This window comes from Delphinus delphis, chromosome X (assembly GCF_949987515.2).
Source record: "Delphinus delphis chromosome X, mDelDel1.2, whole genome shotgun sequence".
NCBI classification, from domain to species: domain Eukaryota; kingdom Metazoa; phylum Chordata; class Mammalia; order Artiodactyla; family Delphinidae; genus Delphinus; species Delphinus delphis.
Window position 1 is genome coordinate 119549825 of NC_082704.1, and position 25138 is coordinate 119574962.

At 51.5% G+C, this 25138-nt stretch overlaps 1 protein-coding gene across 10 annotated transcripts in view; it reads right to left on the bottom strand.

The window, feature by feature from the left end:
• The window catches only part of TBL1X (transducin beta like 1 X-linked), a 219206-nt gene that overhangs the window by 14266 nt on the left and 179802 nt on the right, over positions 1–25138 (bottom strand). For 9 of the 10 annotated variants that reach the window (XR_009517992.2, XR_009517993.2, XM_060002242.1 and 6 more), the window contains 7 exons: positions 12737–12882; positions 9256–9505; positions 7119–7251; positions 6598–6739; positions 5754–5817; positions 5537–5634; positions 2966–3026 (listed from right to left, as the gene is read on the bottom strand). Coding sequence is in view for 8 of the 10 variants with exons in the window: in XM_060002242.1 (XP_059858225.1) it covers positions 2966–3026; positions 5537–5634; positions 5754–5817; positions 6598–6739; positions 7119–7251; positions 9256–9505; positions 12737–12882 (894 nt within the window). In the remaining 2 variants the exon portion in view is untranslated. Of the gene's footprint in view, positions 1–2965; positions 3027–5536; positions 5635–5753; positions 5818–6597; positions 6740–7118; positions 7252–9255; positions 9506–9748; positions 9874–12736; positions 12883–25138 lie in introns of those variants that run through there. The other variant, XM_060002248.1, reaches the window with a different exon arrangement.

The following is a 25138-nucleotide window of genomic DNA, read 5'->3' on the forward strand; positions in this document are numbered from 1 at the left end:
CCCCTCAACTCTGGCTCCACATCTAACATTTCGTCATTTCGAGAATGTTATGTCAATGGCGTCATCCAGCACGTGACCCCTGCAGACGGGCTTTCTCCATGCGGCAGAACCCCCTCGAGAACCTATCCAAGCCGTCGCGTGTTATCAGTAGTCGATTGGTAACTGTTCCTTGTCACTGCTGAGCGGGGGAACGCCGTCAGGCTCTGAGCTGACACTTCCTGCTGTTGGTAAACAGCGGACGCGCCCCACCAGGCCTTCATGGCGAACACCTACGGGGCAAGGCGGTTTCACAGATCAACCCATCAAATGCTAAGGAAAGGTGCCCCTACCGCTCTCCCTGCCTGCGCTTCCTCCTGAAAAACAGCACCGTTTCTTTCCTTCCATCCTGGACAGTCTCTACCACACCACTTGTCACTACAAAGAAAGAGCAGAGAACACACAGAGCTTCCTGCCCCAGCAACGGGATACGGGTCGACCTCGTGGGCAGCAACACCGCAGGTGAGAAGCTCTCTCAGGACACAAGAGACATGTGGTCTGCGGGATGGAAAGCCATCCCATGGACCTTGGGAATGCTCTGGGAATACTAATTTCTGCTGGAAGCCTTGGTACACGAACTCTTAAGATAAAACTGTTAGACGAACCTTACTGATGGCTATTTTGGGCAAATCATCCTCTGAAAAACAGAAGCCAGAGCTCTCTTCATCACAGATATCCCCCACCACGTGCGCACGGGTGTCAGCACACCTGGGGCTCTACGCCTCTGCCCTGTCACTGCGTCTGTCCCGGCAGCAGAGGTAGGGATGGTCTTGGGATTTATGCCAAACACGATGGAAACCCACCAGGCTCACTTGCTTTGGTCTGCAGAGTCTACGGCACAGAAGTCTGACATGGAGACGACACACACAGATCAAAACCTGGAGGCTGGGGTGCCGGGGATGGGGAAGGGGGAATGGACAGTGAGCTCTTCATGGGTAAGGGGTCTCCTTACGGGATGACAGAAATGTCGTGCAACTAGACAGTGGCGAGTGCTTTGTATATTCTGCCCGCTCCAAACACACACACACAGACACACACACACACAGGCACACACACACACAGACACACACACACAGAGACACGTACACACACAGGCGCACACACACACACACCCACAGACACAGACACACACAGACACACAGACACAGACACACACACACACAGACACAGACACACACAGACACACACACACAGACACACACACAGACACAGGCACATACACACACACACACACACAGACACAGACACACACACACAGACACAGACACAGACACACACACACACACACACACACACACACACACACACACCCACAGACACAGGTCGGGACGCCAGGCTGCCTGCTCTTGGAGCCCTGCCCATTTCCTCGTGGGGAAATATATTCTATAAAACGTCCACCAACTTCCACATCATCAACGGTATCAGATTAAAGCAACAAGAAAATTCACTGGCAGCCCCAGCAGGTGTCTCCGGTGTGGTCCCAAGGACAGCCGTGGAAGAGGTGGGCTGCCTCTCCGGGGTAGCGGGGTGCAAGCCGGCGCCTCCCAGGTCTGCCTCCGTCAGGAGGGAACGGAGTGCCGCGTGGAGTCACAGAGGCTGGCGTCCACGCATGTGTCCCAGTCGTGTCAAGGCCCGGTCGGGACCTTTCCTCTTAGTCTGCTCCCTGCAGGACCACGTCCCCCGCGTGGAGCCCTCCCTGGGCACGGAGGAGATGCACCGTCCTGGGGAGTCCTCAGGGCCAGTCCTCTGGTTCAGACCGTCACCAGGCACCCAGGAATACCCAGCAGGAAAGCCTCTCTGCTCCCCTCCTAAACACTGTCCCGGGCCACCTGACACAGCAAGATGTTCACCCTGTACACGCAGCGATTCCCTCTCAGTGGAGCAGACGCCTCCCGTGACGGGAAGCGGCACCTACGCCCTGCTGTCGACTTCAAGCCAGCTTCTCCCAACAGTTTATCAGTTTCCACCTCTGTCCTCAGATAAGAGACCACATCTAACAACAGGACTCAGTCCCACAGAACATGAAGCATCAGGGGGGAATCTGGGAACCTGGACTCCCTAGACCCCTGGCTGCCCCACGTGGCCTGGTGAGGACCCAACACACACACAGACGTGTGCGGTCGAGAACAGCAGCTACACATCCGTCCAGGCAAGACCACTGCAGGCCTGACGCCGCTCCCTGTAGGAAGGCTTGGCGGCAAGGATGGCGTTGGCCCGAGTCTGGGAATTCGGACTTCCCACCATGGCCTAACTGGTAAGAACGGCTTCTGCGCCTCCACCGTCTGTGCAAACAACGTGGTTTATACTGAATCCCACGCTCCTCTTGGGAGTGAAGCATTCGGGTGCAGGCGGGCACAGGGTGCCTACGAACCAGAAATGCTGGGCACCAGGCTCTGCTGACTTCACAAGACCTGTCACACGCATGATCACCGCTCGCTTTCGGGGGAACCCAGCATGTCCTACGCGACTCCGTCAGGAGACAACCTTTGGAAGGTCTGGATCTCGCCCCGTGTGCCTTTGCCCTCTGCTGACATTGCTTTGTATCCTTTTACTGTAATACATCTGCGCTATGAATTCAGCTGCACGCCCTGGGAGTCGTCCTGGGTGAACTGCTGACGCCGGGCGAGGTCTTAGGGACGCCCCTGACACAGCGCCCTTGGGGCAGCAGCAGAAGGGAGCCCACACCAGTTCGGCTGGGGTTTGCAGCTTTGCAATGAAACTTTGGAGTGAGCGAGCGCCGAGGGTATCTGTATGTTGGAGGCCTCAAGAGCAGTGCTTCCTGTGAGAAGGGTTTCCTCCCTATCAGCTATATTCCGTGCCTGCCATCCTCTAAGCGTTCACCATTACTTTAAGGGACACCTCCTAGGACTCTGAATTATTATTTTTGAATGACAAAGAATAAAAAGGGAAATTTAAAAAAAATACTCACCGGAATGAAACGGAAACTGCTGTTTGGCCTCTCCTGTGTGGGCATCCCAAATTATTGTTGTCTGTGCTCCGCAAAAAAAAAAAAAAAAAGTTAGTTACTATTCTTCTTGCAACGTTTTCTCTAGAAAAATTTATGATATAAGAAAATGCAGTGAGCCCCTCTTTCTTCTAAAGCAGCACTGTCCAATAAACACTATATAAATAGCATGCAAGTCACACAGGAAGTTTAAAATGTTCAGTCACCACACGAAAAAATTAAAAAAGAAACCAGTAAAACTAATTTTAACAAAATTCATTTCACTCCAGCATGGCGAAAATATTATCGTTTCAACATAAGATCCATATACTCGTATCAACAAGATATCTGGCATTCTCTTTTTCACCCGTGTCTTTGGAACCCAGGGTGTCTCTTACACACTTAACGATCCGGAGGGTCACACTCATGAAGTTGGCCACGTGCGCTGGTTACTCCACCAGACACAGCAGCTGGAACTGATACTCGCAAAACTACCAGTTTTGGTGGGAAATCCCCCTTATCCCCAAACATGAAAAACTATTGAAAAAACTGTAACGATAAACACCTTTTTGGTACTTTTCCCAATGAAAAGCTGCAGAAATGGGTATTTCTGAAAATTCCCCTGACCGTCACTCACTCCGTGAATTGGGATCACTAGACAGAGTAGAGAATTGGGTTACACTGGGGTCTGGCACTGATTTATTGGTCTATATAGAAGGAGAAAAAAAAAAAAAAAAGATCTCCTCCCCGGAAAACAAAGTAAATCACAAATGCTTACGACTGTACTAATGTTGGGAGACACTTAGGGAAGAAGCCATCTGGCAGCTCGATGAAGACCACTGGAATTAGTTCTTAATCAACTGGAATTTTCAACTGAATTGGAACCTTTACACCTCCCTGTCAATGACGTTTAATAAAGATTTTACTTTAAGAAGAACTAGTTCTATTTCGTATCGACAGCAGTAATTTTCAGAGGAAGTACTCAGAGCAATGAGTATCTCTGAAACTTTCGGTCAGCTCCAGACCAATTAACAGTTTGTTTTTTTGGGGGGCCGCGCCGCAGAGCTTAATAGGATCTTAGTTCCCCAACCGGGAACTGAACCCGGGCCCTTGGCAGCGAAAGTGCGGAGTCCTAACCACTGGACTGCCAGGGAATTCCCAACAATTTTTTGTTTGACAGAGTATAACTGTTTTCCTTAATCGAGCCACTCACAAATCTGGCAAGGCAGAGAACATATAAACCCTTCCACAATTCTGATACAATTTCACCTACTACCATCAATAATTGTAACAACTTGTTGATGTTTTTTTTTTTGTTTTTTTTTTTTTTTTTTGCGGTACGCGGGCCTCTCACTGCTGTGGCCTCTCCTGTTGCGGAGCACACGCTCCAGATGCGCAGGCTCAGCGACCATGGCTCACGGGCCCAGCCGCTCCGCGGCATGTGGGATCTTCCCGGACCGGGGCACGAACCCATGTCCCCTGCATTGGCAGGCGGACTCTCAACCACTGCGCCACCAGGGAAGCCCCTTGTTGATGTTTTAACGTTAAATATACACTGGGCAAAAGAAAGTATTCCTTACACAAAAGCTTTCAAGAAACTGAAGTACATTTTAGCCACTTTGGGTTAAGCTCGCGCTGAAGGTCAAAGTCAACATCCCTAAATTACATTTCCTCCCCGAGAACGTATCACTTTACAGAAAGGAACTATTATTCCTGCCACGGTTGACTAATCATGGTAGATAGTGTCTGACTCAGAGGCTACTAGAATTCCGAATGTGCATTTCCACTAACCATCCAGTTCATCGCCCGGTAGAAACAGAAGATAATCAGGTAGAAAATCCAGAATGATTATAAAGAACGGCCTCAGGGGCAGGGAGGACCTGAAGATGCAAACAATTCTCTGGCAGAGTGTGAAAGCTACAGGGCAGTTGTTATTGGCGTCCAGGGCCTGAGTCTCCCATCCGACTTTATACCAACGTGTCCCGAGGCAAATTAGTGAAGTTCTCTGGGGCTCCATTTCCCCCTCTGTGAGAAGGGCCACATCATCCCAGTGAGCCCCGCCCCTCGCATGGGTGTCTACCTTCCTCCTGCCCTCAGGGAAGCCCGCGGTCTACAGCGCGAGGCAACAAGTCATCAGATTGGGAAAACGGAAGCCTGGGGAGAGAAAACCGTTTGTGTTCCTAAGATCACTCTGGGCGGGTGGGGTACGTTTATGCAGAGGACACCCCACGCCAGTGGGCTTCTTCAAGCAGTGGACAAACGCAATTTGGGGATTTTCTTCTTTCTATCAGTGAACTATGAACCTCAAGGTAAAAGGTGTGACGGGCCGGGGGAGAGCTTTGATAAAGGTCTGTAGAGCCGTCTAGGGTACGTGAAGACACGATGTGCTAGAAATGAACACTAAGACCAAAACCACAGAAGCAAACAAAACAGATCCCTCTGATTTCTTAGCGGGAGGCAGAATTCTCAGAATTCCTAGAAAGCAGGATGTTATCTGAGATTAAACATAAACAGGCACCTACAGAGGACAGCAATGTATCTTAAGCAAACACTCACTTTGTCTACTCCAGCACTCAAAATGTAATTCCCCTTCTTGTTCCATTTCAAGGCAAAGATGGGGCCTTTATGTTGGCCTAAGGTGCTGGCCAGGTTACCTGGTACGTAAAACACAAACACAGCAAGCGGGGTGACTTCCGGGCCTCAGTCTGTTCCCCGGATGACGACAGGCCAAGCACCTCCTCTCCGACCCCAACACAAGGGCGTCAGGACTTACCGTCTTCCGTCCATATTCTTGCAAAACCATCATAGGAACCTGTAGCCAACAGTGTGCCGTCACTCTGCAGGCCAGAGAGAAACACAGAGCGACAGAAGCAGCTTAGTAGGGGCAGCAGTGGAAAAGGGCCCCTCGCATTATCCCTGGGCGGCAGCACCTGACATCGACAACAGGTTCCCAGTCACGAGACTCACCAGTCACGCTGGCCTACTTTAGCTCGCACTGCCCTTCACTGAAAACGTGAGACCAAACAGGCTCCCCGCATACAACCATCAAGGAGGCGAGGGGGCAAGGAAAACACATTGCAACCCCTCACCACTGACGACGTCCATAAAAATACGGTACGAAAAGTTACCGTGAGACTCCTGGAGACTTAGGTGAGCTCTTAAAAATATGTGCAAATGGGGAAGAGTGGTGAAATGCAGAATATGCATAAACATGATAAAGGGCAAGAAAATCAAAAGATGTTCCAATCAGAAAAAAAAAAAAAGAAGTCAGAGAGCTCTGCGTCTCTCACGTGTTAAATGCACGTAACACAGGTGCTGAAGCGTCAGGGCGGAAAGTCATCTTTCCTTCGTGACAACTCACAGAGCGCCAGCAGAACGGGTTCCCCGATAAAACCCCCAGACTCCATCCTGCCAACGTGTGGCTACGGAACACCCAGCTAGAGGTCCGCCAACACGGAGGGCCTCGGGAGGAGCGCTCAGAAACGGGGGCCAGCCCCCCGGGGGGGCTGACCAACAATACTGCCCCCTTCCTGCGTCTGCCCGGCTCCATCAGCACCACGGCGGCCCTCGCTGTGGTTTACAGATGTTCAAGTGTCTGGGCGGGGGCGGAGGCTTACGTTCCAGTCCAGCGAGGTGACGTCTTTGTTACTGGGGACGTCATGCCCCCCCTCCCGTATACAGTGCCTCAGCACGAGCTGCGTGGAGCCCCCGTTGCTGTTTTCGTTGAGGTTCCATATCCTTGCGGTTGAATCTCCAGATCTGTGCAAGGAACACACACAGCATTCAGCTTCCGGTCCCAGGGCCAGCAATGCTCATCACTACTTGCTGTCTGGCTAGGTCGGGCATCCTCGGCACGGGGTCCTCCGTCTTTTCGATATCGCTGACTCACAGTGGTTTTCTCTTCCCGACCTTTTTTTTGCACTTAGTGATTTGAAATGTCTGTGCATTGCTCCCCAGCCCGCTGAGAAAACGGCTGGACCGGGCACTTCTGCACAGCCTGAGGTACTCGGGGCGCCCCAAGCCCCGGTCTGCACTCACTGGGAAGATGCCACCAACAAGGTACGGAGGGGAAGCGCATGTCCTGTGAGGGAGGACTCGGACACCCAGACCCTGGGCACCCCCAGCCGGACACCCTTACCCGGAAGCCAGGAGGTCACTGACAGGGTTCCAGGCACAGATGAACACCTCAGACTCATGGCCCCGAAGGACGGTGGCTTTATTGGGTGGGATCTCCACGTCTCCGTCTATTTCCATTGGTTTCGAATGATTATCTGTCACAGGAAACAGGGAAAGACACAGGTCTGAGGGATACCAAGGAAACATCCTCAGGGCACGTGGGTTTTACAAACAACCTCCTTTGCTGTCACCCATGGCGATGACAACCAAATCATGGGTTCTGTGTAATTTAGTAGATACGTGACATTTCTTGACAGTCTCCAAATTTGACAGAGGAATAAAAACCGGTATTTACTCTCTATAACTAGGGCGAGGCTAATTTCTAACAACAGCCGGAAGAAGACTGGACAGAAGAGATGACAGCCAGCCGGCTCCTGAGCAGGCGGAAGGTTCCTTCTCTTGACGGGACAATGGGTCTTACCCGGAAGCACCCTGTGAGGTGCTTAGCTGTGAAGCGCCCTACCTGTGAAGCTACCACGGGGACAGGCCATCATTCTGCTGGAAGCTTGCTACCCTCAACCCCTGAGTCTTGGGACTCAAGTGCTATCTTCTGACTGGAGTCGTCTGCGTACCATGCTTTTCAAGCCAAGCAGAACCACCAGGTTTCTGAACCCAAGCAGTCCTCCCTCCATATAACCCACAGGGTCCAGGCTCTGGAAGGGCGACAGGGCATGCTAAGTGCCACCCGGAAGAGATTCCCCCTGGGTAGTGGCCGTTTTCCCCCTCTGTGGCACAAGAAAAAAGATTCTTGAAGATCAGAATGAACGATCACTTCAGAGACTCCATTCAGGCCACAGCCTGCCTTGTAGCAAGATGGGAGCAAAGAGCAGGTGGGACTAGTTTCCGGAACAAGGTGAGAGTGGGAAACCACCGGACGGTGTACGTGGGATGGGGTGCCAGCCAGCCCTCGGGTGAAAAGTAACGCTTAGGGACTCCTGAAACAAAGGCCTGCCAGCCACCGGCGTTCCTTAAGGCATGCGACGGTCTCCACGTGGCCACACTCCCTTAGAGGTTAAGATTTAAAATACACGGTGCAATTTATAAGTTTGCAAAATTTCTGTCTCGGCGGATACAGAGGTTTCTCAGAGCTCACCAATTAGGATCGCTGCCTGGGGCGGAAGCCTAAAGACAAGGACACGTACCTCCTTCCTGTTTTCTTTATTTTGGGCGCCTTGAGGGATGTATCCCACGGGAGTGGGCAGCCCATAAATGACCTGTGGGTACAAGCCACCTATTTTTTCTTCTTCTTTCCCTGTCCCGTCACCTTGGACCTCGTTAACAGTGATCATGGGGCCTGCCGGCGGGAGGTCTTTTCATCGGACGCTAGACAGATGGGCTTCAAGCCACCCTGCTGTAACATAACCCGCGCTGCAGCCTGCCCCGGCTTCCTGCGCAGCGCTGCAGCTGCATCTCGACTCTAGGGGGAGACGGCCTGTGCCGGGGCGGGGGGATGAGCCGCCCCCGCAGGGGCGGCATGGCTGCTCGGAGGGAAATGATTTTCAAAGGAGGAAGCACACACACGCACGCACACACTCACGCGCATGCACACACGCACACGCACGTGCGCAATGCGCGCACACACTCTGAGCTTAGACCCTGAGGCCGTCTCCGAGTTGATACGCCGCGTGTCAAAGTGCCGGCAGGCTCCCTGGGTAAAGGTTCATGCTCTCCGACTCGTCTGCCGGACGCTTCAGGGCCATTACCTAACAGGGACCCTGCTGCAACCACCAAATAAGACGGCACTTGCTGTCTGTGCCGGGTGCCCTGTCAGTGACCATGAGCTCCGAGTGTCAGGTCAGAGTTCGTCCGCGAGGCCGGAGGACGGCGCGGGGGCCTCCTTTTTGTGCCCGACAGTAATCACAGGTGGAACAAATGAGTCCTCAGAGTAGCACAACCTCCTAAAGCTGAGAGAATGCTGCGTCCAAGGATCTCAGTGAGAACAGAGCGCGAAGCCCTCCTGGCCACAGAACAAGCCAGCCCTAGACGCTGCCGCATACGCACCGCCCAGCAGGCAGGCCTGGAAGGGGTCTGCAGGACTTGCCCAGACTCAGACGAGGGAGAAGCTGCCGGAGCGCGAAGCTCTGGAGCCCCGCACTCACTTATCGCATGCGCTCCGTTCTCTTCCCCGTTCACCGTGGCCTCGCCGTTCTTTGGTGGGTTCTGCTGGGAAACGGCCGCCGGGGCCGTCGGGGCCGCCGGGGCCGCCGCCGCCGCCGTGGCCGCCACGCTGGCCTGCTGCTGCGCCAGCTTCTCCCGGAAGGCCTGCTGCCGCGTCTGCACCACGTCGGGCATCACCGCGTCAATCAGGGACAGCGACTCTATCGGGCGGCCGTCGAACACCGTGCCGTCCTGCGGACAGAGCCCAGGCACAGATGTCAGCTCCCAGCGAGACGGGTGCGCGTCGGGGACAGACGCGCAGGATCCCGGGAGCCGCGGGGCCGCCGAGCGGGCGGGGCCGGACCGGGCGTCCTGAGCCAGGGCAAGGGATCCCAGAGCGCGCAGGCGGGTAGGGGCCGGCAAGAGCAAGCGTCCATGGAGGGCCCGGTGTGCCTGCTGCTGCCAGAGGGCGCCCAGCACTCGGTAAATACCAACCTGAATCCGGAAACTTCCTGTCATGACAACAGGGCTACCCCTGACGCGCTGTCCTCAACAGGGGGGCGATTCTACCCCCTCGGGGGACATGTGGTCAAGTCTGGAGGCATTTCTGGTTGTCACGACTGTGGAGGTGCTCCTGGCGTCTAGTGGGTGGAGACCAGGGACTCTACTCCACACCCCCCAGGGCCCAGGACAGCCCCGGAGCAAGGAATGATCTGGCCCCCAAGTGTCAAGAGTGCCGAGGGTGGGAAACCCCGCCCAGGCGCTCTGACAAGTGTGGAACCGCTCCCCTTTGATAGGACAGACGTCTCTTGGGAGAGCGCAGGCCCAAATCAGACATTCCCTCACCGCTCACGATATGATTCCTAACGCATCTGTCCGTCTGATGTACTAAAACACACACGTCTGTTACCATCTGAAATGACTTCCTGGGATCAGGGCACAGACTAACACGGCCACGATATTCTAACAACAGCACTGTTTAGTTACAATTCCTGTTTTCCGATCTTCCCTGGAGTCTCTGGCTTCCATAGATAATGAAAACATTTCCATACACACTTAGCAACACAGGAGGGAGTTCTTTCCTTAGAAAGCGCTCCAGATATCACTCACACGAAACTCAGAGCCTCTCAGTGTGTCTACGGGACGTGCAAACACGTTTTAGCCTGTTTTCTCATAAATCAGGAAGAACTGAAGGACCTAAGTTTCAGCAACACAGCGTGTGAATGAAACATCACCGCAGCTGACTACAGGTTACTATACAATACTTGAAAATCAGGGAAACAACATAAAATAACAGAGAACATGGGAAAAGGAGCCAGTCACCTCACAGCTGCCCGGGTTCCAGCCACGGAGGGGCCAGTGCTGACCAACTGGTCAGCCGGCTTCTACGTCACCTTCCTTCTTCGTATATTCAAGCCCCAAGTGGATGATGATTTTGCAAAAGGCTGTAACTGCCCAGGGTGACAAAAAACCTTCTAGTTTAAGCTGTAAAAGCACACTGTCTCACTTTTAACTACCCGAAACCTAAGTGACAAATGAGATGACCTTTCGTTCTCCTCTGGACACACTGGACTTTGAATTGCCAAGAGAGAGAAGGTATGGGGGCCTCTCCGCGGATGAAAGACGTGGAAACTGGGGCAGGGGGCCACAGAGGCAGGGGGAAGGGAAATCCAATCTCACTCAGCATCACACAATCTGAGAGCCGGTGGGGCCTCTGGGGTCCTGTAACCCTATCCCCACACTTGTTTGTTTTGTGGAAAGAGAGACGCGACAGGGCCTCAAGTTGCTGGTGGAAGATCCCAGGCACCCAATGTAAGACAAGGAAAGAGGAGACTGCCCGTTGTTAGGCAAGAAAGAGCGCAGGGTAGGCAGACACTCAGGTGTTTTTAAGGATGTGGGGTTTTGGAAAACAGCAGAGGAATACACGTGACAGAACACAAGATACATTCCTTCCGTAGTTTTAAAAGCTGAAGAGAAAGTGGAGTGAAATGCTATGCATAAGACAGGCTTGTGAGGCAGACGCAAGAGGGAAGAGATATGAGGACATATGTATATGTATAACTGATTCGCTCTGTTATACAGCAGAAACTAACACACCATTGTAAAGCAATTATACTCCAATAAAGATGTTAAGAAAAGAAAAAAAAAGACAGGCTTGTAAGGGTGAGAGCAGTTCAGAAGGAGAGGGGATGGAGGAAACTGAAGGGTTCAGGAAGATCTTGGGCCCGAGGGTGGTGTGACCCAGGAAGGGGACACTTGGTGGTAAAGAGGGGCATGTGGGCAGTGGACGGCATCAGCTGTGCAGGATGGACCGTGACAGGAGACGGGAAGTTGGGGCAGGGCAGCGTGCCAGACCGAGGTGGGAGAAACGAGGGCAGAAAGAAGGAGAGACGGCGGGAAGTGCGGTGAAAGTAAGAGGGGCTCAGACCGAGATGCAAGGGAGGCCTCGGACATCACAGGAGGCCCCGGGCATCTTCACAGTACGATCCCAAGAGCAAAATAGAACAGGGGAGACGGGCACTGTTTTCAACCAAAAGAGCCCATTTAAAAATTGGTATGAAGTTGGCCCAAGGACTCATCGTGCCCCAATCTATAAAGAGGGAGGGAACACTGTGCCCCAATCTATAAAGAGGGAGGGGACACAAACAAATTGGAGTGACTTAAATTTATAACTATGGATACAACTGCCCCCTTCCCCTGCAGCTCTTCAACGGGTAACAAAACCATCCCTTGGAATCCTCTCGAACACAACAGTCCTCATCTGTCCTCCGTGGTCTCTGGCTGTGCCCTCTGTCGGGTCCACATGAACCACAGATTCTAGGCAAATGTTTCCCAGGATCCCTCTTCGACTGAACTGCTCAAAATATTCCAGGGGGGGAGGGCGTCTTCTGTGCACGTGCAAGGCCCACACCTGTCCTGAAGTACCCCTGACCCTTGAACAACACAGGTCTGAACTGGCAAGGTCCACTATACGAGGATTTTTTTTTTTTTCCAACACATTTACTACTACGTTTACCATTCGCGGCTGGTAGAATCCGCGGATGTGGAATCTGCGGATACAGGAGGGCCAACTGTGGGACCCGAGCACTACGGGTTTTGGTACCTGCGGCAGGTCGTGGAACCAATCCCCGGTGCATACCCAGGGATGAGCGTATAAAGCAGCTGCGGATCTGCTGCGTGTTTTTCCCATTTGGCAACGTAGTGTGACGTCAGTCCACAGCTGGCGATGTGCGCACGGATATGGAAAACGACACAACCACCTAAAGGGCCTCGGAAGATTGCTCCTTGGGTACAACAGAAGCGCCACCCCCCACTGAAGAAAGTATTTACCGCAAAGAGAGAAGGAACCCTAGCCGACCGCGAGAGATGGCGGGGAACCGTCTGCTAAGGTGACGCGTCTTCCCAGCGCGCGCGCGATCCAGGGTGTGCGCGCGCACGATGCAGCGTGCGCGCGGCCTGGGCCCGCCCCGGGGGTGCACGTACCTCGTTGATGCTGATCTCGGCCTCCACATACTGCAGGCCCTTCTGCAGGATGGAGATGAGGGCAGCCGGCGGCACGAGAGTCCCATTGATGTTGGACTGGCTTATGTGGCTCTCGATACCGAACGTGAACGCCGAGTGCGAAAAACCTGCAGCAAGACAGGGAGGCCAGCGTTCCGTGAAGCCTGGACCAAGGGCGGAAGGCACAGCCACTGAGACCTAGAAGGCGGCACCGCTGACGTCAACGCGCTTAACAGCGGAAGGGACGTGGCCGGAGGATGCCCGGCCTGCGATGTGGGGTGTCGCGGGCAGGATCCGGCAGCGAGAGGGAGAGACGCAGAGCAAGGCAGGCCTCTGACTTGCGCGGGACGGGAAACAGCTGTAAAGGTAGAGCCCTTTCCGCGTTTTAAAAGCCAAACAGGCCCGTGTCGGCCCGGGTTCAAGGTTTCTGTTACAGCAGTCAGACCGCGGGGCTCTCGGCCTGGCTTGCAGGGCTCCTCCCAGAAGTTCAGGCTCACGTCTGCCTGCACCCTCCCTGCGGTGCTCACGGCACATGAATCTCACCACCAACTGCCCGAAGAAAAAGAGGTCGGTCCGGACTCAGTGGTGTGGCCTTGGGTCCTTTTACCGAAACACTGGGCGATCCCCTTGGCTAAGAGGTGCTGGGTTTCCCCCTTCCTCCCCTAGCACCCCTCAGCAAGTGCCTCCGTAGGAAGCCGCTGACAACACTGGGCAAGTGAGAGGGGCTCGCAGGTAAGGTGTGGATGGAGCTGCCTGGAGGCAAACGTCGGGAGCAAAGTCAGGACGGTGACTGCAGGTCGCAAACAATGCCTGGTTCAATAAGGGAGGGCACGGGGCAGGGCAGGGGGAGCTGCGGGGCCATGGGGGACAGGGCTGCGGGTCCGAGGCACAGGCTGCCTTTTGCTCTGTCAGACCCTCACCTGTGTGGGCCCCGGGCAGCCCACTCCCAAGGTGTCTCCGCCACGAGCGCCCTCCCATCACCCCTGGCTCATCCTACGTGCTGGCGGGTGGCTGGCGGGGGTCTCCCCGCCGCTCGAGCCACACTCACATTCATCAACCCAGCGGGCCCCCCGCCCTCCGTCAGAGTCAACATCCTCAGTGCTTCTGCCTTTCGTTACCAAAACACAACCAGCCTCTGCAATGAACAAAACGCTCAGCAGATGGGACGGTTCCCTCAGGCGAGAAGAGCTCTGTCTGCATCTGCGTCCCTTTCTCTCTCCAATCCCTGTTGCTCAGCGCACCTGCCGCTCATGGCCTCATTATTAAGAATATATAAAACAGACACTTGATACTTATTTCAGGAGTAGCACCGTAGCTGCTATTAACTTGTGTACATTTCTTTATGCACTGTAACCCCCTAAATTAGACTGTACAGGACAGCACCTCAGAGGCTCTCCCCGCACAGAGTCCCTCTGCTCTTACTCTCTGAAGGACATGAACAAACGCCCTTTGCAGTCAGCCTTCCCTTCTCCCTCTAACTTGTTTTCTCTCTCACTGCCCTCCGTTCCCCTACGCACTCCTGCCAGAACAGAACCACCCACCCCTGTGCTAACCAATGACTCTATCCCCCCGAGTCTCTGCCGCCCTGTGGACGGTCTTAATCTCTAAGCTTTTATCACTCATTTTCCGGCAAGGGGTAGACTAGAAAAATCTGAGGTCAATGGATGGAGCAGGACCGAGTGGGTTCTTGGCCGGACTCCCCATCGCATGGGCTCATCCCTATATACTCTGGGCCACAATGGCTTCTCTCTCATAAGAATTCTTCCTAGGTGACAGCCCCGTCCACCTGGCTCCTACCATCTCTTCCATTCGTGTCTCCACCAGCTGATGGGACAGGACACTGGACTGAGAGCCATTTGTTATCCTCCTGGTATCTTCACAAGGTCTAGTGCAGGACTACGCCCGCCGCGGTAGTAATAAAATAACACCCGCCAGCCATTACACGGTATACACTCTCTCAGTCAGGCATTGCTCCAAGGATTTCCTCCTAATTCCGTAACCCTCTGCAGTCATTCCCTCGTTCTCTTTTCTCCCTTTTACGGATCAGGTCCTGAGATCTCCCAAGGGTAACTGACAGACCCCAGTCACTAGCTCCAAACTCAGGCAGTAGGACACCAATCGCAGCCCACCACACAACTCCACCTAGAAACTTCTACAGAGTGTTCCACCAGAGCACAGCTTTGACTGTGACCAGGGCTCCTGACAAATACATCTCAGTGACTGATGGAGCAGCTGTGGGAGAAAAGTCAAGCTTTTGGTGTATGTCTTAGTCCGTTACAGCTGCTATAACTAAACACCACACACTGGGTGGTGTCAGCAGCAGACATTTATTTCTCACAGTTCCGGAGGCTGAAGTCCAAGATCAAGGTACTGGCAAATTCAGTGTCTGGTGAGAACCCACTTCCTGGTCCACAGATGACTGTCTTTTCCCTGTAACCTCACAAGGTGGAAGGAGCAAGAGCGCTCCATGCGGCCTCTTAGAAGGGCACCAATCCCATTCACAAGGGCCCCATCCCCATGACCTAATCACCTCCTAAAGTCTCTGCCTCCAAATATCACACGGGGGATTATGCTTCAGCATATGTGTCTGTGTGTCTGTGTGTGTGTGTGTGTGTGTGTGTGTGTGTGCGCGCGTGTGTGTGTGTTCGGAAGGGAAATACAAAATTCAGTCTACAGAAGTATTATTTCATTCATCTGCTCGCCCACTCATTTATTCCCTCAAGTAACACAGGGCCATAAAAATGCTACTTTTTTTTGAATTTTATTTTATTGATTTTTTAATACAGCAGGTTCTTATTAGTTATCCATTTTATACATATTAGTGTATCCATGTCAGTCCCAATCTCCTAATTAATCACACCACCACCTCTGCCACTTTCCCCCCTTGAGGTCCATACATTTGTTCTCTACATCTGTGTCTCTATTTCTGCCATGCAAACCGGTTCATCTGTACCATTTTCTAGGTTCCACATATATGTGTTAATAATATAGGATATTTGTTAGCAATGCTACTTAAGTCACATGAAACACAGCAGATTCTGACTACCTTACCACCTTTAATCAACCTGGGCACTTTGTGTCCATTATCTCCATCTTCAGAGCAGCTGTTCAGAGTTGGTGTTTCTGTTTTACACATGAGAAGGACACATGCTGGAGAAATAAGATAACCTGTCCAAGGTCCATACATGTGATGAGAGGCTGAACTAGAATTTCAACTCTAGACTACGTGACTCCAAGGTTCACCTTTTTAACCTTACTTACTCTAAGACCCACGGGCACAGGAACCAAAATTCTTCAATTCTCCAGGTGGATGCCAAGTCCATTCCTAGCTGGACCACCAGCAGCCACAGATACAGTGCAGGCAACTTGAAAAGAACTGGGTGCAAACCCACTTCTGAGCCAAGACTTGAATACGTCCTTGGTTGCTCTCTTTATCTGGGTTGGGTGTATAGTTTGGTTGCATAACTTTCTTATCTCTCCCCGTGATACTGCTCTTCCAAGTAGATTCCATTTCTAGAACATGTTGATGACGATACTCAGTGAAGGACGGCTGAAAGAAGGGGATGGAGCACTGAAGACGAATGTGTGTGTGTGTGTGTGTGTGTGTGTGTGTGTGTGTGTGTGTGAGTCTGAGGCTTCTGCAAAGAGGAGGGCTGAAAGCCATCTGCTAGAAGGAATGTCCCCCCACTAAAGCAAAATGATGACTAAGGAGGATAAAGCTCTATAAGGGAACCATGACCTTGAACACTTGGGTCCGCTATTGGAGATGACAGTAAATCATGACTGGAAGCTAGGTTATCTTCAAACCCTTGCTGTAATGTTCCATGTCACTGCTGAAGAGAGTCCTCCTATCTGTTTAAATTTACATTAGCTGCATTTCTTTGGACAGATCTATGTGTGGCCTCCAAATCAATGGTTGCTTTCAGTCCATTTGTTTTTGAGACTTTCTTCTTGATTTCTGGCCAACCAGATTTCATCAAGGCAAGTGGGAGGGCCAGGCAGACAAAGTGTCAGGAGTCCTGGGTTCCGTCCTCGCTCAGCCACACAGGACCTGAGGGTCTGGGCCAGGCCACTTCACTGGGCTGGGCCTCCGTTTCCTCTACTACCACGCGGGGCTAAGGAGTACCTCAAGGAGCTGAAGGGAGAATCAGAGGCAAGAGCAGCAGGAACACAGAGACTTTTTCTAGTTTAAATTTATTTTTAATCGAAGTCTAGCTGATTTACAATGCTGTGTTAATTTGTGCTGTACAGCAAAGTGGTTCCGTTATACATACACACATTCTTTTTCATATTCTCTCCCATTATGGTTTATCACAAGATTTTTAAAAAAAAATTTTATTGATAGTTGACTTACAATGCTGTGTTAGTTTCTTCTGTGCAGCAAAGTGACTCAGTTATGCATGTATATATTCCTTTCCATCGTGATCTGTCACAGAACATTACATAGAGTTCCCTGTGCTATACCTTGTTGCTTACCCATTCCACATGTACTCGTTTGCGTCTCCTAATCCCAAAGTCCCACTCAATCCCCTCCCCACCCTCCCCCTTGGCAACCACAAGTCTGTTCTCTATGTCTGTGAGTCTGTTTGTTGTGTAGATGGGTTCATTTGTGTCGTATTTTAGATTCCACATAGAAGTGATATCATATGGTATTTGTCTTTCTCTGGCTGACTCACTTCATTTAGTATAATCAACTCTAGGTCCATCCATGTTGCTGCAAACGGCATTACTTCATTCTTTTTTATGGCTGGGTAGTAAGTAATCCATCGTATATATGCACCACATCTTCTTTAGCCCATTCATCTGTCGATGGACATTTACATGGTTTCCACAGATGCTTTTTTTTTTTTTTTTTTTCTTGCGGTACGCGGGTCTCTCACTGTTGTGGCCTCTCCCGTTGCGGAGCACAGGCTCCGGACGCACAGGCTCGGCGGCCATGGCTCACGGGCCCAGCCGCTCCACGGCACGTGGGATCTTCCCGGACCGGGGCACGAACCCGTGTCCCCCGCATCGGCAGGCGGACTCTGAACCACTGCGCCACCAGGGAAGCCCCCGCAGATGCTTTTTAATCTAGATAGAAGACCATGAACTAGTGGAAACATCCCTTTTCCATGTTGCCTTGTCCATGCAATGAGGACAACTGATGTCATTAGGGTACTTCCCGGTTCTGGAATTCATTCACCGTGGAACAGGGGGACGTCCTCAGCCTCTGTTGGGGAGGCCTGCTTGAGCACTTCCTCTTAGGTCACGGTTACTGCCCTGTGCCAAGGTGCCGTGTAATGCGCCACCTTGGAAGACCGGCATCTCCAGGAAGGATGCCCCTGTGTTGGGGGTGGCCAGCCTCCATATGCCACCAGCAGCGCACCACCCCTCCCAACGAGGCTCCAGGGCTAATGAGCATATTCGTTTTCAGTCTGCCAGTGCTATGACTTGTGTGCCTTACGCCTCCTCAGCTGTCCCCCAGCTTTCAGTGCATCCCTTCTTCTCCCCAACAAGACACTGGGAGGAACAGAGAACCGGATGTCAGTGACAGAGGTGGAAATGCTCAGAGCTGCTCAATGGCAGGTGTGGAAGTTGGTAAACAGGGGCAGAATGCAGAGCTGGGTGGCACCTTGATGAAAGATTCCTGGGACGGCTCAGTGTGCGCGTCCTTGCTGTCCACTGCGCGGGCGGCATGGAGCGGTCACTGAAGCCCACAGACTTGCCTCCTGCTAAGCAAGAGGCATCCCCGATGAATCTCTCCTCAGGAAGGTTTCTCAGCTGTGGCATGACTGACATTTGGGCCAAACCATTCTTCGTTGGGCCGGGGAGCTGGAAGGGGCTGTCCTGTGCACTGTAGATGTTTAGCAGCATCCAGGGCGCTGTCCTGTGCACTGTAGATGTTTAGTCCTGTGCACTGTAGATGTTTAGCGGCAACCGGGGCGCTGTCCTGTGCACTGTAGATGTTTAGCAGCATCCCTGGTCTCTACAAACCATCCTTCGCTGGGCCGGGGAGCTGGAAGGGGCTGTCCTGTGCACTGTAGATGTTTAGTCCTGTGCACTGCAGATGTTTAGCAGCATCCCTGGGCTCTACACGGTAGATTTTTTTTTTTTGGCTGCACCGTGCTGTATGCAGGATCTTAGTTCCCCAACCAGGGGACGGAACCTGCAGCCACGGAGGTGAAAGTGCCGATTCCTGACCATTGGACCGCCAGGGAAGTCCCTCTACACACTAGATGCTAGTAGCAAGCCTCCTCTCGGCCATGACAACCAAAAAGGTCTACAGATGTTGCCTAACTCACCCTAACCATGGCAGACAACCAATGGCCCAGAGGAAGCACACCCCCCAAAAGGACACAATCCACAGGTCTCGTCTACTCACACTTCTGCTGCGTTTATAAACACCGCGGGTGGACTGCTGCCGTCGAAAAGCGCGTGACAGAATTCAGATAACACACGGTAACGGCGGCTAACCAGACGAAGTGAAGATACTTCCGAGGAGAAAAAAGGGTATCATCATGAGAAACTGGGAAAGGTTCAACACAAGCACTACGTTTTTTATAAAGCACAGTAAGACCTTCAAGAGTAACTAATCTGAAAAGATACCTGCACCCCGGTGTTCACTGCAGCACTATTCACAACAGCCAAGGCGTGGAAGCAACCTAACTGTCCATCAGTAGATGAATGGATAAAGAAGATGCAGTGTGGACACAATGAGACACACTACTCAGCCATAAAAACTGAAATGATGCCATTGGTAGCAACATGGATGGCCCTAGAGATGATCACACTAAGGAAGTAAATCAGACAGAGACAAATACCATATGATATCACTTGTGTGTGGAATCTAAAAAAACAGTACAAATGAACCTATTTACAAAACAGAAAGAGACTCACAGACAGAGAAAACAAACTTATGGCTACCAAAGGGGAAGATGGGGAGGGCTAAATTAGGAGTATGGGACTAACAGATACACACTACTATACATCACATAGATAACCAGCAAGGATTTGCCGTAGAGCACAGGGAACTATAGTCAATATCTTGTAATAAATTATAATGGAATCGAATTTTTGAAAAGAATATAGATATATACATATCTATGCAGATATATATACATCTCTCTACACATATCAAATCACTTTGCTGTATACCTGAAACGAACACAATATTGTAAATCAACTATACTTCAATAAAAACGGTAAATTAAAAAAAAAAGATCTGGAAGAGTAAAATCCTTCCCATTTAGGGTGAAAGGTGCTACCATCTCATGAGAGAGGAAAACAGCAGGTGAGGGAAGGTGCTTCATCCAACTAGGCAATAAAAACAGATTTAAAACAAACTGAGTACATGCTTTGTTTAACGCAAAACCACTAAGCCATACCTCTTTCAGAAATGGCTTCCCAAACCATTCGAGTCGTGCAGTGAACCATCCTGCCCCATTAACGCTGGCCTGATTCATCAGCAAAACCTGCTAAATGATCACTCACGGCCCTTAGACACACTGCTTATTCGGCAGAGAAAAGCAGACACGGAATACTTAGGCAGCTGTGCCGTTGGTTCTGCATCTTCAGCTGGAACAAATACCAAGGGCACCGATTGGAGGCACTAAAACGCAGAATCTTTATAAAGTACTTAATGGACTTTATACTTGGAATACTGACAGCTGTCCAAGGCCAATGGGCACGATACGAAAATTACTTAGATCAGGGATAGGCAAGCTGAGGCCCACGCTGCCTGTGCCTAGAAATGAAGTTTGACTGGAACACAGCCACGCACATGAGTTGAGTTGATATATGGCCTACGGCTCCTTTCACACTATGACGGCAGAGCTGAGTAGCTACAACAGAGCTAGTACGGCCGACAAAGCCAAAGATATTTACCATCTACTCCTTTATAGGAAAAGCGTGCCAACTTGATTACTGTATATATACATATAGATAGACAGATACACACACACACACACACACACACGTAGATATATGTATGTATACATATAGAAAGACACACACACACACACGTAGATATATGCATGTATACATATATGTGTACACACACACGGACCACACAAAAGCAGATGTCATGGCCTCCCATATGTGCTCGTTCATTTCTTTCTGCTGCGGACTGAATGTCTGTCTCCCCCAGATTCATATGTTGACACCCACCCTCCTAAGGTGATGATATTAGGTGGCGGGGCCTCGGGAGGCGGTGAGGTCATGAGGGCAGAGTCCTCAGGAATGGGATTGGCCCTTATATCAACACGAGCAGAAACTCCCACAGTTATCTCTGTAGGAGTAAATATAACTTTCTTCCCAGAGCACTTTGCGGGGCTGTCAGGGGGTCCCACGGAACCTGCCGGCACCCAGGACTTCTCAGCCTCCAGACGGCGAGGAACAAGCGTGTGTGTTTATGTGCCACTCAGTCTGCAGTGCTTTGTTACAGCGGCCCAAAGGCACTAAGACTCTCCTCCTGCTCTGTCTGATTGACAGTGGCAACGACGGCAGCAGCCTAGCACCGACATTTACTCCGCGCTTCCTTTGTGTCCGGCAGCAGCATTCAGGCTTTCCAGGTGCTATGTGATGGGACACAGAACTACCACAGTAACCTGGCTGATGCCCCACAAGGAACCTAGGACTTACTCTCCTTCTCAAAAGCAGTGAGGAGCCTGCAGGCCTGGGAATAGCCCTCGAGGCCTCTGATTCCCTGTGTTGTTTTTTTTTTTTTTTTTTAATTTTATTTATTTATTTATTTTTGGCTGTGTTGGGTCTTCGTTTCTGTGCGAGGGCTTTCTCTAGTTGTGGTGAGCGGGGGCCACTCTTCATCGCGGTGCGTGGGCCTCTCACTGTCACGGCCTCTCTTGTTGCGGAGCACAGGCTCCAGACGCGCAGGCTCAGTAGTTGTGGCTCACGGGCCCAGTTGCTCCGCGGCATGTGGGATCCTCCCAGACCAGGGCTCGAACCCGTGTCCCCTGCACAGGCAGGCAGACTCTCAACCGCTGCGCCGCCTGTTTTGAGCCTGGCCTTATCTCACTGCTTCTCCAGGCTGCTTCTGCTAGAAGCACACACCTGCCTTCCTGCAGGATGGCTCTGCTTGTACTCTGCTCTCTTGGTCCAGAACAGTGGTTCGTGCTTTTCAAGCGAGGGCCATTCATCTGCCAGAGGAAGGTGCTGGGCAGTATCTGGAAACATCTTTGCTCATCGCCAGGGGCTGTGTATGTGTGTGCTGTCGGCTAGTAGGTAGAGACCAGGAGGCTGCTAAACACCTACCATGCACAGGACAGCTCTCCAAGCCAAAGAGTGATCCAGCCTCGAAGCCAGTGGGGTCAGGCTGAGCGACCCTGCCGCTCAATTCCCTCTCCCTTACTGCTGAGACCTCCCGGTCCCCAGGCCTGCGGCCGCGCATCCCTGCTCTTGGTCCTCGCGCTAGGGGACGGCCGCTCTCTGCTCCCAGCTCCCGCGGCAGCCTCCCCGTTCCTCCATCTTGCCGTGGTGCAGTGCGCAGCACCCGCTTTATCCCCATTTGTCTCCTAGCTCCTGAGAAGGCTGACGACGCTCCCTGAGGGCAGGAAGCCCATCGGGATTCATCTGGTAACACAGAGCGCCTTCCTCAGTACAGCAGCTGGGGCTGCAGATGGACTGGTAGAATGGCTGAGAGACACCGGGGAAGCTGATGTAGACGAAGGGGGGTGAGAAACTGAATAAAACTGAGTCCTCATTGTTTTCAGAATGAAAGACTAGGAAGAAGTACAAGAATGAAGGATTTAGGTGCAACGGCATAACAGAGGGAAAACAGCTTTTATTTTTTTATAACATCTTTATTGGAGTATAATTGCTTTACAACAGTGTGTTAATTTCTGCTGTATAACAAAGTGAATCAGCTATACATATACATATGTCCCCGTATCTCCTCCCTCTTGCGTCTCCCTCCCACCCTCCCTATCCCACCCCTCTAGGTGGCCACAAAGCAATGAGCTGATCTCCCTGTGCCATGCGGCTGCTTCCCACTAGCTATCTACTTTACATTTGGTAGTGTATATATGTCCATGCCACTCTCTCACTTCGTCCCAGCTTACCCTTCCCCGGCCCTGTGCCCTCAAGTCCATTCTCTACGTCTGCGTCTTTATTCCTGTCCTGCCCCTGGGTTCTTCAGAACCATGTTTTTTTTCTAGATTCCATATATACGTGTTAGCATACGGTATTTGTATTTCTCTTTCTGACTTACTTCACTCTGTATGACACTCTCTAGGCCCATCCACCTCACTACAAATAACTCAGTTTCGGGAAAGCAGCTTTTAGATGAAGATGTCATACAAGCAACAGTCTTAAAACACCAAAGAGGGCTCTTGGCCATATGTCTATTCCAGAATTAAAAACCCATCACGTTATTTGAGAATAATAATAGTTAATCATAAAAGTAAGGATATTAAGTGCTTATTATGTGTATCAGCCCTTTTCATGAATTAGGTTAGCGAGTTGCAAACAACCTATGATTCAGTCTTAATAAATCCCTACTACAGATGGGGAAATTGAGTCACAGAGCAGTTAAAAGTGATTTCCCCGAGGGCACACAGCTAGCAAGTGGCCATCTGATCTCTGAGTCCATTCTCTTAACCCACACACCAGACACTACTAAAAGTTGTTTAGAAACCTCTGAATGATTCAAAATGGTATCCTTTTTAAAAAGAGGAAGAAAATCATCTCTTCAGTTAATACTATATTTCAAATTTCAACGAAATAAGTTGCAAACAAGGCCTACGTTGCAGAAACTAGACAGAATGCTTTCCAGGTTAAAGAGGCAAACAAAGATGAAGTGTATGAAAAAACTATATTGGGAACAAGAGACAGCAAAGTCAGATGCAGTGGTGCAGGAGTTTGCTACTGTTTCTTTACGCGGGCCTCTCACTGTTGCGGCCTCTCCCGTTGCGGAGCACAGGCTCCAGACGTGCAGGCTCAGCGGCCATGGCTCACGGGCCCAGCTGCTCCGCGGCATGTGGGATCTTCCCGGACGCGGGCACGAACCCGTGTGCCCTGCATCGGCAGGCGGACTCTCAACCACTGTGTCACCAGGGAAGCCCTGGTACGGTTTCTTTTTGTTCACAGAGAGAACACACTTCACCCATGTGCTCCGAGGCCCGGGCCTGCCCTCACTTGCTTCCCTGGCTTCCTTTTCTGACCAACAAACAGGTGGAATTAGGTGATCTCCGAGGTCCCTTTCAATTCTAAAATTCTAGGCAGAGGAAAAAATGACCTTATCGTCCCAATCAAACCCACGGGATTTTAATTTATGGAGGTGAGTGAGTGATGACACGGAGAGATGAAGGCCACGGAAAGAAGAAGCCATTCCTTACAACTCCAGTGGGAAGCGGCCACGCCAGGCCACCAGGGCCACAAGAAACCTTATCACATGCAGAGACCAGCCGCCAAGAAACAGAGAGAGGAACCGGGACCACGGCTTTATGAACATAACGGAGGGTGGGGAGCTTGGTGGGGGTGCCCCCTACTGGTCAGGAAGTGAAAGCACACATGTGAGAGTCTGTGCATGGGGGGACTGTACTACGATTTCCACATGCCTGCAAAAGCCACCTCGAGAGAGAGAGGTCAATGGCTCTGGCCGTCGCTCCAGCCCTAAGATTAATGACCACCAAGCAGCCACTGGTCAACACACTCATCCAGTCCAACTGGCCACCGGGATTTGACAATGGGGTCGTTCTGAAAACGAAACCGTGGACTGCTAAGGAATACGTAGCACTTCCTTACTTCTGTAACATCCCTGGACACGGCGCAGTCAGCACAGCTTCTCCTCTGCCAGTACTTCCCGGATCACAAAGTTTTCTCTAACAGCACTGCAGCTGCCTGCAAAGCGGCCCGCCTTCCTCTTGGGGGGCGAGGAGGGTGGGGGGACCGGGTGACTCAGGTGTGCGGGTGGGGACAGTACCGATAAAAATAAAGACGGGAGAGAGGCTGAGGGTGGTCCAGAGCGAGCTGGACCAAATAAATCAAACAGAGGAACACAGACACAGACACACACACACACACACACACAGACACACAGACACGCACACATGCACACACACGGAGTGAGAAGATGTAAACAGAAAAGGCGGGAGAATAAGAAATCATACCCTCATCTCTGGGGGCCGATGTATTATCAGTTCACTTCTTCTTTTTGGAAGTGATGGATTCGTCTCACCAGAGGATTACGTTTTCTGCCCGGGAAGCAATTTATAACCGTAGACTCTAGCTTTACCCATGGTAAAAAGCGCAAACATATGCTGAGAGTTCTTTTTGATTTTTCAGTCTACATCACTATACATGTTCATGACAACTCTACACTTCAATGTGTTTATCTCAAAAAAAAAAAAAAAAAAATCCCCGAGACCCAGCTCTCCCACACTGTCCCAATTC